The sequence below is a fragment of the Chelonia mydas genome, chromosome 27, assembly GCF_015237465.2.
Source record: "Chelonia mydas isolate rCheMyd1 chromosome 27, rCheMyd1.pri.v2, whole genome shotgun sequence".
Classification (NCBI taxonomy): Eukaryota; Metazoa; Chordata; order Testudines; family Cheloniidae; genus Chelonia; species Chelonia mydas.
Window position 1 is genome coordinate 9,190,890 of NC_057860.1, and position 18,007 is coordinate 9,208,896.

At 41.7% G+C, this 18,007-nt stretch overlaps 1 protein-coding gene across 19 annotated transcripts in view; it reads left to right on the forward strand.

Annotated features, from left to right (window-relative positions):
* LOC102935383 (speckle type BTB/POZ protein) overlaps positions 1-18,007 on the forward strand; it is a 40,600-nt gene that overhangs the window by 18,606 nt on the left and 3,987 nt on the right. For 7 of the 19 annotated variants that reach the window (XM_007061908.4, XM_043537030.1, XM_043537032.1 and 4 more), the window contains 7 exons: positions 6,258-6,404; positions 7,004-7,125; positions 7,652-7,803; positions 7,905-8,032; positions 14,627-14,804; positions 15,486-15,541; positions 15,981-16,103. In XM_007061908.4, the coding sequence (XP_007061970.1) occupies positions 6,327-6,404; positions 7,004-7,125; positions 7,652-7,803; positions 7,905-8,032; positions 14,627-14,804; positions 15,486-15,541; positions 15,981-16,103 (837 nt within the window). In that variant the 5' untranslated portion in view covers positions 6,258-6,326. Of the gene's footprint in view, positions 1-2,759; positions 4,919-6,257; positions 6,405-7,003; positions 7,126-7,651; positions 7,804-7,904; positions 8,033-14,626; positions 14,805-15,485; positions 15,542-15,980; positions 16,104-18,007 lie in introns of all 19 variants that reach the window. The other 12 variants (XM_037887163.2, XM_043537031.1, XM_037887168.2 and 9 more) reach the window with 5 other exon arrangements.

An 18,007-nucleotide genomic window follows, 5' to 3' on the forward strand; every position in this document is an offset into this window, starting at 1 on the left:
AAAAGCCAAATCAGATCTATAACCCACTAAACCTCTTTTTTAATCTGGAAGGCCTTGCACTGAATAATACTCAATACAACAGGCAAATAAACAATGTTTCAAACTTAGATGCCTTATGACTATCAGAGATTCAGTAGCCTGCTACTTGTAAAAGAGCTGTTCCCCCTGTACCTGCCTTCTGTGTTTAATTATGGAGAAACTTACCAACCCCTTTCCCAAAAAATGCACATTGATGTTTACGTAGCTTTATGACACATTTCATTTTAAACTAGCTCTCTGGTCTGCAGCCTACGTTTTTCAAAATGACTAGTGATATTTAGGTGCCTAAATTTCTGGGTGTCCAATTTAAGTCACTTTTAAAGGAATCTGATTTTTCGGAAAGTGTTGGGCACCTAAAATCACTCGCCACTTTTGAAAATTTAGGACCACTTACTATAGTATCTAGAGGTTAATGTGACCTGTTTGCAAACTAAGAGGGCAAATAAATCAGTTCACCACCCAAACTCTCCATTCCTTTTAACTTTAAGAAAACACTTTTCCTTGTATCTAACCAGTGTAACTAATATATTCATAATATATATATCTAGATGTATTCTGCATGATACTCTCACATACAATTTTATCATGTTGTATCCACACTGTTTTCTTCTTTAAGAAAGCAATAAAATCTGTAGATAAAAAATTACTGTAACCAATGCTTTTCTCCACAGTGCAGATCTGTCAAAAGCACTCTCCATATTTAGTGTAACAGAGTTGAAAATAATTTTTTGACCTCTAGGGCCTCATTTCTGTCCTCTCCACTGTAGTTGGGATTCATGCTGACATGTTCCTTTTCATGTTGGCATCATCTTAGATGATGATTTTCTTAATGTCCTACAAGGCTAGCAGCACCATGGCCTTGTAATGTCACTGGAAAGCATTCTTTAGAGATACTTGTGTGGAGATTTCTGTTAACCTACAAGTTAATATCTTTACACTGTGGCTTCCGCAGTTGTGCTGTGAAGGTATATACAGAATACTATAAACTGCTTCTGAAGTCCCTTTGTAGAGAGGGGGAGCTATCTAGAGGCAGTAAAATGGATCGTTCTGGATTGAAGTTTGATGCTTAGCACTGAAATGTGAAATACTGATTTGGAGAGGGATGTGTAGATGTTCTTGGTGTCAATATTTAATATCAGTATCTGCTGCATTCCACAAAGTTATGATCTCTGTTTAAAAGGAAAACTAAACTGATTCTTTTTTCTCTTACTGTTTCAGAAGTGTGTTGGTCTTGTCTCAGCATGCCTTGAGCCTGTAGTGCATTTTTTATAATGATTGTTAACTTACAGTATTTCTCACACTGAGTTAGGAGGAAACCTACCCTTTTAAAAAAATTTCCTGCATGCAACTTCTGACAGAGGCTACTAAGGAATTAAAGTACTGTCAGTCTCTGTAGAAGCACTTTACCAATGGTGTCCAATACAAGTGAAATTAATTAGTGTGATTGTAGTCAACTTCTCCTCACTGAAGGCAAAGTGTTTGTTTCAGTCTAGTGAAGCATGCTTGTTTCATCAACTTCTGGCCTGAACATGAAAAAAGCGAGAGGATGAAGTCTTAAATTACTTTTTTTTAAATTACTTAGCTGTGTTATTTAATAGCATCTTAAGCTCTTGAAACTGAAGCGATTTTAAAAATCTAATTCTAATCACCTTTTTTATGTTGCTCTGTTTACCTTTTTCCCTTTCTTCTGATTGTATTATGAAATTAGACTGGTCTGTTAGTTTCATTTCCCATTTCTCATACATTAGAAGAATGCTACAGAACTTGGGTTGCAAACACACTCTAGAGGAGTGCTTAAAAGTGGGAGGGAAAAATTTGGAACTCTCCCTGCCCTGCGCCTCCCCACCCCCCCCACCCCTTTTATTCTGTATAAAGAAGGCATGAGAGGTTGCTGCTTTTTCAGAAAAGAATGGACAGGGTGTTTCTTGTTTCTTGTTGTTGTTACATTGGAATTTAAGGTTTTATCTGTCCTCAAACTCTATGGTGACTGGAGATCAGTGGTGCCATTACCAGAGTCACGTGAAAGTTGAGCAATTGAGTAAGGAAGGGCTGTTTAGCTACACTATTCAAAAATTATTTTTGGTTGTTAACATGTTTAATTTCAGTGACTGACCAACATTTTGGAGATATCCTTAATAAAGACTCAATCCCAGTAACCCTTTAATTAAGATGTGAGAGCACACAGTATACATCTTCTGAGACATTGGGGAAGTCAATAGTATGCAAGTCTTTAGGACAAATTTTGAAAGAAAGAATGAAGAAAGACATGGATGTAAATGAGATAAAATGCAATATGGGTTTACCAAAGTTGGGTCACATCAGACTAAACTGATTTTTTGATAACTGATTTCTTAGACAAGGAAAATGTGGTAGACTTAATCTATCTTGACTTCCATAAAGCATTCATATAGTAACACATGGGTAATTATTATTTAAGATGAAGAAAATAGCATTAGTACAAGTGAGGAAGTAGCTAAAGGGGGAGATAACAGTGGGTTTTGCTAAAAGGAGAATCATCAGCTGGAGAGACATTACTGCTACTCCCCCCCCTCCCCTTTTTTTTCAATGCTGCACTACACAGTGATCCCTTCCAACCACAATCATGGCACGTTTGGGAAGGTGTGGTTGTGTGACCCAGATTTCACCAAACGGGGCAGATTACTTGTTGAATTGTTTGCGGTTTAAGGGCCAGCATTGAAAACTTTCCCTGTTTCCCCTAGGTGACCCTGTGCGATATCACTCTCCTGGGGGTAACAGACACAGCAAGGGAGCAGATGCTGCAAGTGTCTGGGTACAGACCTGGTCCTTATGCTGAAATGCTGTGTGCTGCAATGATGCCAGCAGATGTAATACTGGAGTGGTGCCGGAAAGTGTCCTACTGTGGTGGACAAAGTAAGGCAGCCCTTCCCAGAGACCTTCTGCAAAGGATTGCAGAGTACCTCCATGAAAGCTTCCTAGAGATCTCCATGGAGGATTCCCGGGCCATCCACTACACCTACTTTTTTGTTCAGATTAATATTAAAAAATAATAACATGTAACCCCTACAGTTTGATTGGAAATGTTTACTCACCAGAGCTGCCTTCCCCAGCATCATGCTCCGCTGCCAACTGGTTCTATGAAGGGATGGGCTCCAGGTTTAAAAACAATTCCTGGCTGTCTGGGAGAATGGATCCTCTGCTTGCCTGCCTCACGTTCTTATCCTCCTCCTCTTCCTCGTCAACAATGTCCTCCTCATTGTTGCTCAAGATCGCCTGGGGCTCCTGGGAGGTATCGACGGAGCCTTTCGGGGTTGTGGTTGGGTTTTTTAATGATATAATCAGACTGATTTTTGTCATATTTTGGGTGTCATATATGGCAGACGCTGCTACTGAATGAAACTAATGTTGAAGAGCTGCTGGAAGCCTGGAACAGGGACGTAAATTATTATGTTGGTTGTCTTTGATTACAGCAGTGATAGTCAATGTGTCTCACTTGAGGCTCATCAAACATATCCATATTTTGTTCTTCTGCTTTAGTAAACAATTTTGTTATGGCGCATTTGATCTTGAATAAGCTGACTTCCTGCACTTCTTAAAGTGAGCAAGAGTCCCTTTTTAAGCTTGTTATTTAACACTTGACAATGTTTACATTTTACATTGCAAGAATTTTTTTTTGACTACAGTAGAATCCACTTATTAGCAACCTGTTGGTTCCCAGCAAAAAAGCTGATGATCTATCTAAAGGTTTCCAGTAAGATGAAGATAGATTTGCATGGCTGCAGCTAGTGAAGGAAGCGCTAGGGTGTGCTTTCCCTGGCTGCAGCCCTGCAGACTTACCTGCAGCTGGAAGGGGAGGCTGTGAGCAGGGCAGCAGTGAGGTCTGTGGGGCTGCAGTCAAGGAGGGCACATAGATTCATAGATATTAAGGTCAGAAGGGACCATTATGATCATCTAGTCTGACCTCCTGCACAACGCAGGCCACAGAATCTCACCCACCCACTCCTACGAAAAACCTCACCTATGTCTGAGCTATTGAAGTCCTCAAATCGTGGCTTAAAGACTTCAAGGAGCAGAGAATCCTCCAGCAAGTGACCCATGCCCCATGCTGCAGAGGAAGGCAAAAAACCTCCAGGGCCTCTTCCAATCTGCCCTGGAGGAAAATTCCTTCCCAACCCCAAATATGGTGATCAGCTAAACCCTGAGCATATGGGCAAGATTCATCAGCCAGATACCCAGGAAGGAATTGCTGGGATTTGCCTAACCCAAGGCCCAATTGCAAGAGCAGGATGCAGCACAGAGAGGTACTGTGTAGCCCTCTGGATCCCCAGCATCTGCTCCCCACAGAAGGTCCCAGCATCTGGGCTTCAGTCCCCCTTCCTACTGCTGCCCGGCCTGCAGCCTCAGGCAGGTTTGTAGGGCTGCAGCCAGGGAAGGCACATCAAAAAGTTGTCAGTTGGATACTGGCGACAGGCATGTGACTTAAGTCCCATTAACATTAGAGTCAATGGGAAGGGATTGGTTCCCAGCACAATGTTGTTCTTAATCAGTTGTTAATAATAGGATTATTATTAAGCACCGTCCACTATATAATCAATTGTTTTTGTTTTACCGCTTCCTTCAATTTCAGAGATGTTAAGTCAGATACATTCATATACTGTTTAGTGATTACTAAACGCTAATCTTCTGTTCACTCTGTTGACCAGCAGCTTCCATGTTTACTGCAATTAGAATGAGAAACAACCGCGTAGTGAATTCAGCCATACGAAAACTGAAAAATAAAGCCAGCTTTAAACAGAACTGTGGTTTCAAGTGCCCTGACCACCTTCTGGAAGCTTATCGATCCTTGCAAAGCAAGTTCTTGTAACATTTCCCACTCCTCTCTTGTGAACATTCAGTAACAGTTGAGTCCACAAACTGGCCATGCCCCTTCTCCAATCACTAGTACCTCCATCCCTTTTCTCTAAATTTCTTGTTAGTTGTACAACTTTCTCATTGTTTTTAATAAGCATAAGAACCACCCATATGTCATTACCACTTCTCTCTCAACTTTTCAGAATAATTTCAATCTGTGAATGAAAGCTAGATCCTATTGTTTCTAGTATTAAAAATAAAAAAATGAAATACATGTGTTAATGCAAATGTTTATGAAGTAAAGTTCTGGTGCATTTTTTTTTTTTTTAAATGAATCCTACCAACTGGGTCCCCTCCCCACCACACAAAAAAAGAGAAAATCCTAATTAAAACCTAGGGGATGCAAAACAAGTGGGTTGTTCATTTACAGAACAATTCTGGGTTTTTTCATAACCCTGTACAGCAGCTGAGTAAATTCTGCTGACCCATCATGGTGGTTGTGAGTTGTGAACTTCACCAGCATATAAAGGTGGGGGGGAGGGTGTCCCTCTAAGCAAAGCTTTGAGAGAAAGCTTAGGCTGAAGTTTTTTGTGATGTTGGTGCTTCAACCACCAATAAAGCCAAACCCCACAATTGGAATAAGTTTGGACTATGTACTAACTTCTGTATGTTCTACTCAGATCAGGAACACCATTTCTCACACAGCCGTGTATCAGTTTGGGACTGTGCCAGAAGAAAAATGAGGAGTAAATGTCAGGGACCTTAACTGATAGTCTAGGAGAATCATAGAATATTAGGGTTTGAAGAGACCTCAGGAGGTCATCTAGTCCATATGAACAACAGTAAATCCAGGTCAAGCAGGGAGTGCCGTGCCCTAGTCTAGGAGTAGGGTCCATATTCTGGTTTTGTTCCTATCAAGAGTTCATATATTGAAAGCACGAGTGAATATGGTCTTTGTCTCAGATTTCTCTCTCTAAGCGTATGTCTACACTTCAGTCAGAGGTTTAATTGCAGCTTGGGTAGACATACCTGTGCCAGCTTTTTCCGTATCTATACTGCTAAAAATAGCAGTGTAAATATGCTAGCATGGGCTTCAACGTGAGCTATACAAGCACGCCAAGGACCCTGGGTATGTACTTCCATTGCTAGTCCACGCTGAAGCTCATGCCACTGCATCTACGCTGCTATTTTTAATAGTGCTGATATGTCTACTCAAGCTGCACTGACACCTTGGATGCTACGTAGACACCCTAACCATGCTTCTGTCTAAAGATGTTGAAAGGAGGGGGTGAGTGTGACTTCTTGTTTTGTTTATACAAATGTCCGGCAAGTTCTAATGGATCGGCAAGTTCTAATGGAATTGCCCTTTTCTTCTTTTGGGGGGCCAGGTAGAGTGAAGACAGTCTAGCTATTTCTTTCACTGAATTGTGAAATCCTGTTTAATCTTCAAACTGGCGATGTCAAGGGTGCCGAGTCCTCCTCCTCCGGCAGAAATGTCGAGTGGACCTGTAGCAGAAAGCTGGTGCTACACTCAGGTAAATTCACAGTGTGCTCAGATGGTCAGTTTACTAAGATTACACCATACAAAAAGAAGCTTGGTGATCTAAGCAAATTTAGAGCCCAGGTTTTCAGAGGTGAAAGTCTAATTACCAACTAACTAAACCAATGCAGCTAGGACTACATCCGATTTTAGATACAAATATTTAGACTGCTTCATCTCTAAACTCACTGTTTTTTCTTGTGGATCTGCCTGTGAATGGAAGCAGCATGGGCTGAGTCAAGTCAGAGGGAGACTAATGTGTCTCTGTCTCCTTCCTTCTTTCCTGTCTCACTTTTATGGAACTTCCTGAGGTAGACTGAAAAAGTTGTGATGGTCCATTTTGGACATGCAGCTATTATAGAATTAGATTAGTTTTTGCTTCCCTTGGGTTACTTTTCACATACACAAGAGGAAGTCAAGTGCCTTGGCAGAATCCACCGTAGGTTGCTATGCAGTGCAGTCATGGGTGTGGGCAGATCTTAATGATGTCCTTGGATTAGTAATATAATGATGTGGTTATTTCAGTTCTTCTCCTATACCTGTTCATTGTGCATAAGCATGAACCTGAATTGCTTCCTTGTTTTGAATCTTCAGATTAAGGTGGTAAAGTTTTCATACATGTGGACCATAAACAATTTCAGCTTCTGCCGGGAGGAAATGGGTGAGGTCATCAAAAGTTCAACCTTTTCATCAGGAGCCAATGATAAACTGAAATGGTAAGAAACATAGCAGAAGATACTCATCACCCAGCATATACAGACCGGAGAGATACGTTAATGCCCTTAGCAGACTGGGAAACATCAAGCTTATCTAAACTGCAGAGAGGTCCCGGTTCCTTTGGGCACACACAACATACACTCAGGAAAAAGAGAGTGTTGCCTTGGCACAGTGTTTGGGTGCATACAACATAGACATCAGGATCTGTCTCTGTAGTTTATGGTCTTTATACTTTGCTAATGGAGACCGTTAATAAGTATGTAGCTCTTTCATGATTTTGAATTGATTGTCTTATAGATAGGTCCAGAAATATGAATCTATCTAAGTGCCGATACAGGATTTGTAAATTAGAAGAAATATCACACAGTGTTCTTGTTTTGTTTACCGTAGTCAATGATCAGTGTAGCAGAACTTATTTGCTGTACACTTTATTGTGTAAACTTTATAATACTCTTCCATTGAAAGCTGTGAAGGTTTTGCCAGAAAACTGTTCCGAACATCTCATGCAGATGTCTATTTCTACAGGTGTTTGCGTGTGAACCCTAAGGGCTTGGATGAAGAAAGTAAAGATTACCTGTCCCTTTACCTATTATTGGTTAGCTGTCCAAAGAGTGAAGTTCGTGCAAAGTTCAAATTCTCCATCCTCAATGCTAAAGGAGAAGAAACAAAAGCAATGGGTATGTGTAGCTCTTATCTGTTTGGGTCACTTACTTGTGTTCTATGTTTGTTCATGCTAACAGCGCCAGCAGTTGTTTGAATCAACATATCTGTCTTTCAGAGAGCCAGCGAGCATATCGATTTGTACAGGGCAAGGACTGGGGATTCAAGAAGTTCATTAGAAGAGACTTTCTCTTGGATGAGGCCAATGGACTTCTTCCAGATGACAAACTCACTCTCTTCTGTGAGGCAAGTCTCTTTGTTCAGCTGAAATACTAGCAATTCTATTGGCTTCAGATACTTACAACTGTCTTTCAGGATTGGTTTTTTAGGCGTCACAGGTGGACCCCCTGTGGGGGAGGAGTGTTGGCTATGTTTACAGTGCTGTATGGGATTATTTATTTTTATTTTTATTAATTTGTGACTGACCACAATATTGCCCCTTCATTTATTTTTGGTTGCTGTGTTTCTGAGGTTACCTGCAGAGGTAAAGGACAACAGCCAAACACATTCAGATGCTCCTTGTCATTCCAGCTCTGGTTCTATATCAACAACACATGATTTGACACTCACTGGAATAGTAATCAACTCAGGGGTTTTTTGGACCCAAATACTTGATGATATAAGTGAGTCCACGAATAAATTTGGTGATGGAGCAGACGTAATGTGAAGATTCCTAAACTTACCCACCATACATCACTCTTACAGTAGGAAACATTTCTTTATAGCAGTGTGTAGTTTTTGATTGTTAAATATATACCTTGCTTGGGTCCCTAAGAACTTAGCCTTTGCAGAGGAGACTGTCATAGAGTAAAACCTCTGATACCTGTCTGAGTCAAAGGGAGAACTTCAACTAATGACTGATTATTGCCCAGTTCTGTGGGAAAATGTTTCAACTGGTAGCTACGCAGGAATAATATTCTGAAGGTCTGTCACTATGAAGACGAATCCAGTGTTCAAACTGAGCAGGGACTCCCCTTGTGAGTTAGAGTGCATTTGAATTAAAAACTGCAACTGTTTGGGACTGTAGCAGAGCAAGAACTGCACACAAATATCTTGAAACTGAAAGATATAGATATCCCTTTTGGAGTTCAAGAACAAGCCACATGGATAGTATGTACCTTTGAAGAGGACACAGCAGTGGTAATTTATGTAAACTGTCAGGGACGCATTGAACAGCTCTTAGACTGATCATGAATAGCTTGAAATTTTGCTTTATGTGCAAAAGGACATACTCTTCCAGAGCCTATGCTTGCAACACCAAACAACTAATCTTTTGCTGTTGACTTGGCTCATGAGAAATAATTTTTGGAGAAATGAAAGATTTCCAAGAGTGTTATGAAGACCCCTCTCTAAAGAGTATATTTAGGGAGGGTCTCTTTAAAAGTGCTCAGTGTTATCCTAGTTCCAAACATTTTACCATTAACGTCAGCTGGAGCATTAATTTAAATGGGAGCAGACTTTAGGTTAATACTGAGAGCGTTAGAAAATCCTACTTCTAGTATATTACACGATCTGTATTGTATTTGCTTAGTGAGATTTTCAAAAGTGCCTCACTGATTTAGGAACACAAGTTTTGTGGACTTTCATTGAAACTTCTACTTTTAAGTCACCCAGGTACTTCTGAAAATCCCAGTCTCAATGTTGTGCATCCAAGAGTATCTCTGATAAGAAATGGGCATTCCAATTATTCACTAGTGAGATTTAGAAAAGGGCTTCTCCTTTAGTTTTCTATGTTTTCTGAGTGTGTTCTAGCCTCCCTGAGGAAAAGAGTGGGGAATTTTCAAGTGGGTTCTCTGTCCTCTAGTTTCCTGTTTTCTGTGGGCAGTCTCTTATCTACAGCTATTTGGAGGCCTCCAAAGCACTGTAGAGCCATAAACCAAAATTAGGAGCCTAAATACAGTTATATAGTTTTATTTGACATCCAGGCTTGAAAATGTTGGTCTTTAATCTAGTTCTTAAAGTGTCTCTCTTTGAGCCCCAGCAGTCTGTTTCTGTTCATCCTTTACTGGAAATTAGTGTTCCTGGTACCTATGGACCTTTGCCAGAAGGCAGGGACAGCTGGACCCCTTTTTCTATGTATCATGGACATGATTTTTCATGAGGGTAAAGTCTTTGCTTTTGCTGCAGGAGCCTCCTGAACCAAAAAAAGAAAGACTTCAATTACAGTTGTACAGGGTGGCTATTTTCCTCTGCATATTTTTCTTCCAACATTATAGACTGTATCTATTTGCCTCAGCAGACACCTCGTTTAAGAGACTTATTCAATCAGTTATGTGCTAACTGTTGAGCCATTAGTGTCATGGTTGGGATCCATGCTTTAATTTTTGTGGTAATGTTTTTATGGTTGGGGAAAATATTTTGGATGAGGCCTGTGTAGCTTTAGCAATTTTTGTTTCTCTTTCCTTTTATTATTATGAATGGCTATGAATTGCCATGAATGACAATGAATAGTCAGTGGGCCAGGGAAAGAGAATGAGTGTGACTTTATAGCCTGGTAGTTAGTGCACCCGCCAAGGATGTGGGAGATCTGACTTCAAGTTCCTGCTTCAGTTGCTGTGTAATTACTTCTAAAAAGTGGAACAGCTTCAAGAGACAAGATGGAGAAAGACCCACACCAGAAAATCCCATAGCTGGTGCTTGGGGCATTGTCCTGCAATGTGGGAGACCCAATTTCAAATCTCTTCTCCATTAGGCAGAGGGAGGAATTGAACCCAGGTTTCCCATGTCTCAGGAGAGTGCCCTAATCACTGGGCTAAAAGTTATAAGGAGGGTACCACCAGCTCCTCCTCCTCCTCTTCCTGTTCTGTGAATCATAGGGTTAGAAGGGACCACAAGAGTCATTTAGTCTAACCCCCTGCCAAGATGCAGGATTTGTTATGTCTAAACCATTCAAGACCGATGGCAATCCAGCCTCCCTTTGAAAACTTCCAGGGAAGAAGCTTCTACAACCTCCCTAGGCAGTCTGTTCCATTGTCCTACTGTTCTTACAGTTAGGAAGTTTTTCCTGAGATTAAATCTAAATCTGCTATGCTATAGTTTGAACCCACTGTCTCTTGTCTTGCCTTCTGTGGCAAAAGAGAACAACTTTTCTCCATCTTTTTTTATGGCAGCCTTTCAAATATCTGAAGACAGCTAGCATATACCCCCTTAATCTCCTCTTTTCCAAACCGAACATACCCAGTTCCTTCAGCCTTTGCTCACATGGCTTGCATTCAGTCCCTTTTGATCATCTTTGTTGCTTGCCTCTGGATCCTTACCAGTTTCTCTATACCCTTTCTATAAATTGGTGACCAAAACTTGTTTTCCTTTGACATGAACTGAAATTTTTTTCAATTTTTTTGAATGGCCAGCGAACCAAAAAAATCATTATTTGCCCAGCTGTCATTCCGTATCGTTAAGCCAAGTGTCTGCATTCCCCAAGAGAAAAAGAGAATTTGTTCCTGGTCTCACATGGCAACCTTTTTTCCTGTTGTCTGTTCCATGGTTTGTTCTGTCTGTCTATATTCATTGTGCAGGAGGAGAAGCTTAAGTTTATAGGTTGCTGATGTTGGAGGGGAAGGGAATGTAATTTGTAAGCTTAAAGTTGTTGAGAGGGAACTTTTGTTGGCTTTTGCTGATGCTGTAAGTTTCTTACCACATAAACAGGTGTGCCATATGCTCTTCTAACACTTCTCTGCTGGCCACAGGTGCTGAGTGCTACTCTTTGCATCTGTGCTTTCGTTCAGCAAGAATATTACCCACTCAGAAGCTCTCTAAGGAATTAGGAACACTTGGTGTTGAGAGACTATTGTGTGGGGGTTGTCAGTGGTATGTAGGGTTTTGGGGTTGTTGGGGGTTTTTGGGGGGGGGGGAGGTTAAAGATCAGTTCTGTATAGACCAGAAGATTGCTTAATTGTCTGTCTCTCAGCTGCACCTTCTCTGTTTTGTTACTTTTTCTAAAAAGTCCCCACTCCTTTGTTCATCTCTAAGGCTGACCCCTGATATCAACTTATTGAGAATGCCGTTGGGGAGGAGAATAATGGTCCTTGTCTAGCATTTTCAATTCACACCCCACTTGCTCATCAGTTTGGCGATTCTCTGGACTGTCTGTGCAAGTGGTGTTTCACTCTCCAAGACTGCATTACCTTTTGCTGTTAAATCGCTCTCTAATTCCAGGAAAGTAACTGGCTACAGAGGATTGATACTTGCAGCCTGGAGAGAATGGATGGTTTAGTCTTTACTTGATGAGTCCTTTGGTTATTCTTTCCAGATAATTTATTTTCTTCATTCCAGGAAGGAATTCACCATGCAGATATCTGGAAAATCTTATTTGGCTGATTCAAAGTCAAAATTCTGGACTCTGAGTATTCATTGCTGAGCTCGGATTTGGAATTCCTCTTACATGAGTCTGAGAAGGGCCTCAGTCATAGCTCTTTGAGTTCAAGTCACTGTTCTTGAAGGCCTCTTTTTAACAGGTCAAGAAGACATTATAGTTTATGTACTTAGGTGTCTGCTACTTCCTGAAAGCTGTCAAGAAACTGAGTCCAGCCATCAGATCCTGTAGCCAGTTGGCCCTTAATTTGGACCTAATGCATTGATGAAACCTTCCTTTTGAGTTATCAGGGAAGGTCTTCCTCTATTTCCTTAAAGCTGGTTCCTTGAGTCTATAATGCTTGTCAGGAGGATACAAGAATTGAGGGTCTTCTTTTGCAGAACCTTGTCAAGGAAAGACTGGAAAAAGGTTTATTAAGGCATCTCCGACATTCACTCCAAAAGCTTAATCTCCCTTTCTTCTTTACTCAAGAAGCTTCCCTTCCTTGAGGTCCATCTTCACTTGTCAGATATTGTTAGGGTTCTGAAATTTACCTTGGACAGGACAGAACAAAACAAGTACAGCTGCAGCCATCCAAGTTTCACTTGTGCTGCCCCTATCAGTGTTCCTCAATTTTGTAGTGCTATGGGGTGAAAGTAATTTAATCTCCATGGTCCATTCAGTCTTTGCCCAATCTGAGTCTGCCAAAAAAGGTGTCATTTGTCATCTTGCAGTATGGATTCCTATCCACTAGAAATTGGAAAGATATCACTAAGGTTCACATTTTGTCACGGTTATTTTTAGTAAAAGGCACAGACAGGTCATGGGCTTCTGTGAATTTTTGTTTATTGCCCGCGACCTGTCTGTGCCTTTTACTAAAAATTGGGGGGGCAGCTAACAGGACCATAGCCCCCGCAGCTGCTGCTGGGAGCTCCGGGGCACCCGTTGCCCAAGGGCATAGAGCTGAAGTAGAAAATATCACTGAGGTCTTTGAAAGTCACAGAATCCGTGGTCTCCCTGACTAAATCATATCCTTAGACATTACTAACTCATTTCACATAGGCTTCCACAGCCATCACATGGTAGCTACTTTTGGTTCCTACCTAACTTGGCTGAGATTAGAGCTAGTGACCAGGGATCCTCTCCAAATCCCCTGAGTTCTCCAATCCCCTCACTAGTTGTAACTATTTTTCTTACCCAAGATAACACAAAGAAAAGGAGTACTTGTGGCACCTTAGAGACTAACCAATTTATTTGAGCATGAGCTTTCGTGAGCTACAGCTCACTTCATCGGATGCATACTGTGGAAACTGCAGAAGACATTATATACACAGAGACCATGAAACAATACCTCCTCCCACCCCACTCTCCTGCTGGTAATAGCTTATCTCAAGTGATCATCAAGTTGGGCCATTTCCAGCACAAATCCAGGTTTTCTCACACACACCCCCCCCCACACACACACACACACAAACTCACTCTCCTGCTGGTAATAGCCCATCCAAAGTGACCACTCTCTTCACAATGTGTATGATAATCAAGGTGGGCCATTTCCTGCACAAATCCAGGTTCTCTCACCCCCCTCCAAAAACCACACACACAAACTCACTCTCCTGCTGGTAATAGCAGGAGAGTGAGTTTGTGTGTGTGGTTTTTGGAGGGGGGTGAGGGGGTGAGAGAACCTGGATTTGTGCAGGAAATGGCCCACCTTGATGATCACTTGAGATAAGCTATTACCAGCAGGAGAGTGGGGTGGGAGGAGGTATTGTTTCATGGTCTCTGTGTATATAATGTCTTCTGCAGTTTCCACAGTATGCATCCGATGAAGTGAGCTGTAGCTCACGAAAGCTCATGCTCAAATAAATTGGTTAGTCTCTAAGGTGCCACAAGTCCTCCTTTTCTTTTTGCGAATACAGACTAACACGGCTGTTACTCTGAAACCTTACCCAAGATAGAAATTCATTGCTTGTAGATATGTATCATTGTAAAATAAGTGGGGTTGCTGAATTTTGCAAGAGGAATACTGGAGCTGAATCAGAGACGGCAATGGTGGAAAAATTTGTAGGGTAGACAACTCATTAGGTACACAGAATATGTCTTACGTTGGTCAGACTCTTCTTTTGTTACGAGCTCTGTGGATCAAGTGCTAGATTATAGAAGATGTTTGTACATCTGTGACTTTTCCTGTGTGTCACTGTCTCTGACAACTGCTTGTAGCATTGTCTGTGAAAAAGCTTCTCTGTTGGGTAGACTCCAAAAAGTTGATCTAGAGAAAGAACTCGGTCAGGAGTGGTGTCCAGAAGATGGGGACTGTTTTCCAGCCCTATTGAGGGTGTTGCCGAATTGGATGGAGGTGGCTTTAGTTTGGGATCTAGCAGGGGAGGACTTGGATGGAGACTGTCTCTGATATAGATGGCTCTTCAATTGGGCCTATATCTAGTTCCACTGTGTTTCATTTGGGCGATGAGGGTTTGATCTCTCAGTCTCCCTTCACATGTCCTGGAAAGTGAAGCCTGTTGTGGACAAATTAACACTCTGCTTCTTTTCAGGTGAGTGTGGTACAGGACTCAGTCAATATCTCTGGCCAGAACACCATGAACATGGTGAAGGTACCTGAGTGCCGCTTGGCGGATGAGTTAGGAGGACTCTGGGAGAATTCTCGCTTCACGGACTGCTGTCTGTGTGTTGCAGGCCAGGAGTTCCAGGCTCACAAAGCCATACTGGCAGGTCGGTATTGACTTGTGCAGGTCTTAGCAGGATGGGAGACAGCAGCATCATGGCAGATGGAGTGCTCTCATAATAAGTCTTTGAGTTACTTCTGCTTTTAGGAAAATGCTCCAGGAAATAGCAGCAAACGGTGCCTCAGATCCCTGCCAACTATAGTTCTATAGTGAAAGATCCTGCTTTGAATATGGCAGCTAATTTACTGCCATAATGGTGCTGCGGTGGGGGTTCTCTTCCCCTTTAATGGAATTGCCTGCTTCCTCACTAGATGAGAATGGTGGGGAGGGATGTTTGTGACTGACACTGTAATGTGTCCCCCAGAGCAGCTGTGGAGGGAGGTTACCAGCTTTTTCTGAAGTATCTTTGCTCAGTGCCATGAAATATATTTGACTGCATTAGATCTCTGCATTTGCTCTTCAGCCTTGTTTGAAGGGCCACAGGAAACCCTGACTTACACATTTGGAAGTTACATTGGCACTGGGTCACCAAAGAAGTCTATAGGTGTAATAGTATTTTGAGTTTTTGACTGCTGCTATCTTGTAATATTTCCTGTCTTAATACCAGGGAAATTGGGGAGGGAAAGCTATTGGTTATTACCCCTTCTCCCCCAGAGGAGCTGAAGGTTATATCTCTAGTATTTTAATTGTATTTGTTTTATTTTTTCCCCCACCCCACCCCGCCCAGCACGTTCCCCAGTTTTCAGTGCCATGTTTGAACATGAGATGGAAGAAAGTAAAAAGGTAAGTGTCTAAAGAGAGAAGGAGCTTTCTCAGCTGGGTGACTAGGTCTCAGGTCAATTCTTAATATCCTTGATGACTTGAGAATGTCAGGTAGCAGCTGATGTAACTCATGAGTGCAAATTTTTGAACATTTTGGGTTTTTTTCATATTGGATACAGGACTCTGCTTTAGCTGCCCTGGAGGGAGGAAGAAAGATCAATGAGACAGTTGTGATCTTTGTTACCCTTGAGAAAGAGTGTGCGGTAGGAGAGGGATAATTAGAGGATATTAAATAAAACAGAACCTTTTTTACTCCCTCTACACACTTTTGTGAGTAGTACATGTTGCTTAAGAGTTCTCTGTATAAATAATTTCAAAATTCAGAAAACTCTAGTGTAAAGAGATCTGTCTCTAGCATCATGTCAGGATCTTAATAATCTTCATTCTCCTCCTGAAACAGAATCGGGTTGAAATCAATGATGTGGAACCTGAAGTTTTTAAGGAAATGATGTGCTTTATTTACACGGGGAAAGCACCAAACCTCGACAAAATGGCTGACGATCTGCTGGCAGCTGCAGACAAGGTGCAGTTGGGATTTGTGGTTGTTCGGGGGATTGGCAATGACATATGCTCTGTTTTACATGATGAGCCTTGGAGATGGCTGCATTGATGTTTTCACAGAGATCCTTGAACTGTACTAAGGGAGTGTTGGGTGAGGTTAAATGAGCGTGTGTGTGAACGTGCTCTCATGCACATGTGTTTATTGCTGAAAAATACACCTAGGCAGTTCTGTTGAACTGCTCCTATTAGCTGGACCTGGTCTTTATATAACATAGAAAAAATGATAGAAATACAAAATGTAACTCTTAAGAGGAATTAATGCAAACCACTCTGTCCTCAGCTCAAGTAGTGAGAGGAAATAGAGCACCTCTGTTCTATTAAATTCGTGATGGTCATAAATATGTGTCCCAAGTGCTCCTTTGAAAAACTGTCCTAGAACTCAGGGTTCATCTCTGTTTGTCATAGTCTAGCGTATGAGCTGGGGATGAGGTAGGAGGCAAGTTCAGAATGGAACCAGAAGTAAGTGGCCAGGGCCCCTGAATCTCAGAAGTAGCATTCTGTTTTGCCAGACAGGGATCATAGTCTTAGTCTTTGCTTTTTCCCTCTGGGCTGGCTGGTAGTGGCAGCTTCTAGCAGGGATGCTCTGAACATAAGGGAAATGGAGAATGATGTTTGCAGTTTGAGGAGAAATGGGTGCACTGGAGGAAGCTTCTTGCCTTAACCCTGCTGTGACTTTGCAGGGCTAATGCAGGGAGGTATGGGGGATATTTTGGCTAGAGGGCTGGTGGTAGTCCTTGTCTGGCAAGAGCACTGCAGTGGCCTAGCCTGCCAGCCTCTGTCCACCTCCCTTTGGAGCACCAAGGACAGAAGATGCGTTGCTGGCCTATGAGTCATATTTACTGGTGGAAATTCTTAATCTATAACCAGAATTTTTATTTCCTTTCTTTTGCTTTTAAAAGTGAACTTAGTGCTGGTGAAAGGTGCCAGTTTGACAGCACTGGAGACTAAAGTCCTCTATTTATCCACCAAACAGGTTCAGCACGGGTAGCAGCAGTGCAAGATTCTCCACACTGCCCTGCCATTGTGCCTCAACTCTGACCTGGAGGGACCACCTCTAGGGGTGAGAGCGTAGTTCAGTCTCCATGCTTCTTCAGTCCTTGGATTCTCTTGTGGGTGCCAATTAGCGTGGTGGATTTTAAGATGTGGATGCATGTAACTTTGTTCCACACAAACCACCATGCAGCCATCAAATAGTAACTACTTCCTGTCACTACTGACCAGGGCCTAACTGAAACCGGTGATGTGGAGGTGAAATGCTCCATATGGGGGCTTCGTAACGGCATAACTAGAATTAAAATGGGGAATAATACAAGCAGATCCGCGGGCACAGTATAACCATTGCCATGTGTTTTATTCTGTATTTAAAGAGTATTGATTGAAAGCTCATATATCATCTTTAACTGAGGCAAGAGTAAATAAAGAGCAGAAGTATATTGAGGGCAGAGAGTCAGCTTTACGTTTGAATTTCTTGGCTTTTAATATAGCTTTTCCTTTTAAACTCCTCGTGTGTCTTTTTTAAAAGCAGAAACAATCTTTCGTGAAAGCATATAAAACATCTAATATTTGCCCAAGAGACCTGAAACAGCTTCTTCTGAACTCTTCCAGTCTCTTGGGAGAAAATATGTAATTAGACACAAAACAAAACAAAACATGTCTTCTAAACCCAGGAGACCCTATTTCAGTCTCTTGAGTAAGGATGCTATTAGGCAGTTTTTTCAAAAGTGTAAGAAAGAAAGAAAAAGAAACTAACTAACTTTGTACCTGAGAGACCAGAATGTCTACTTTGTGTCCAATTACATAACTGGGAGCTGTTATTCGTAGTGAAAATCCATATGAAAATTGTATGGGGGGAAAGAAATTTATTCA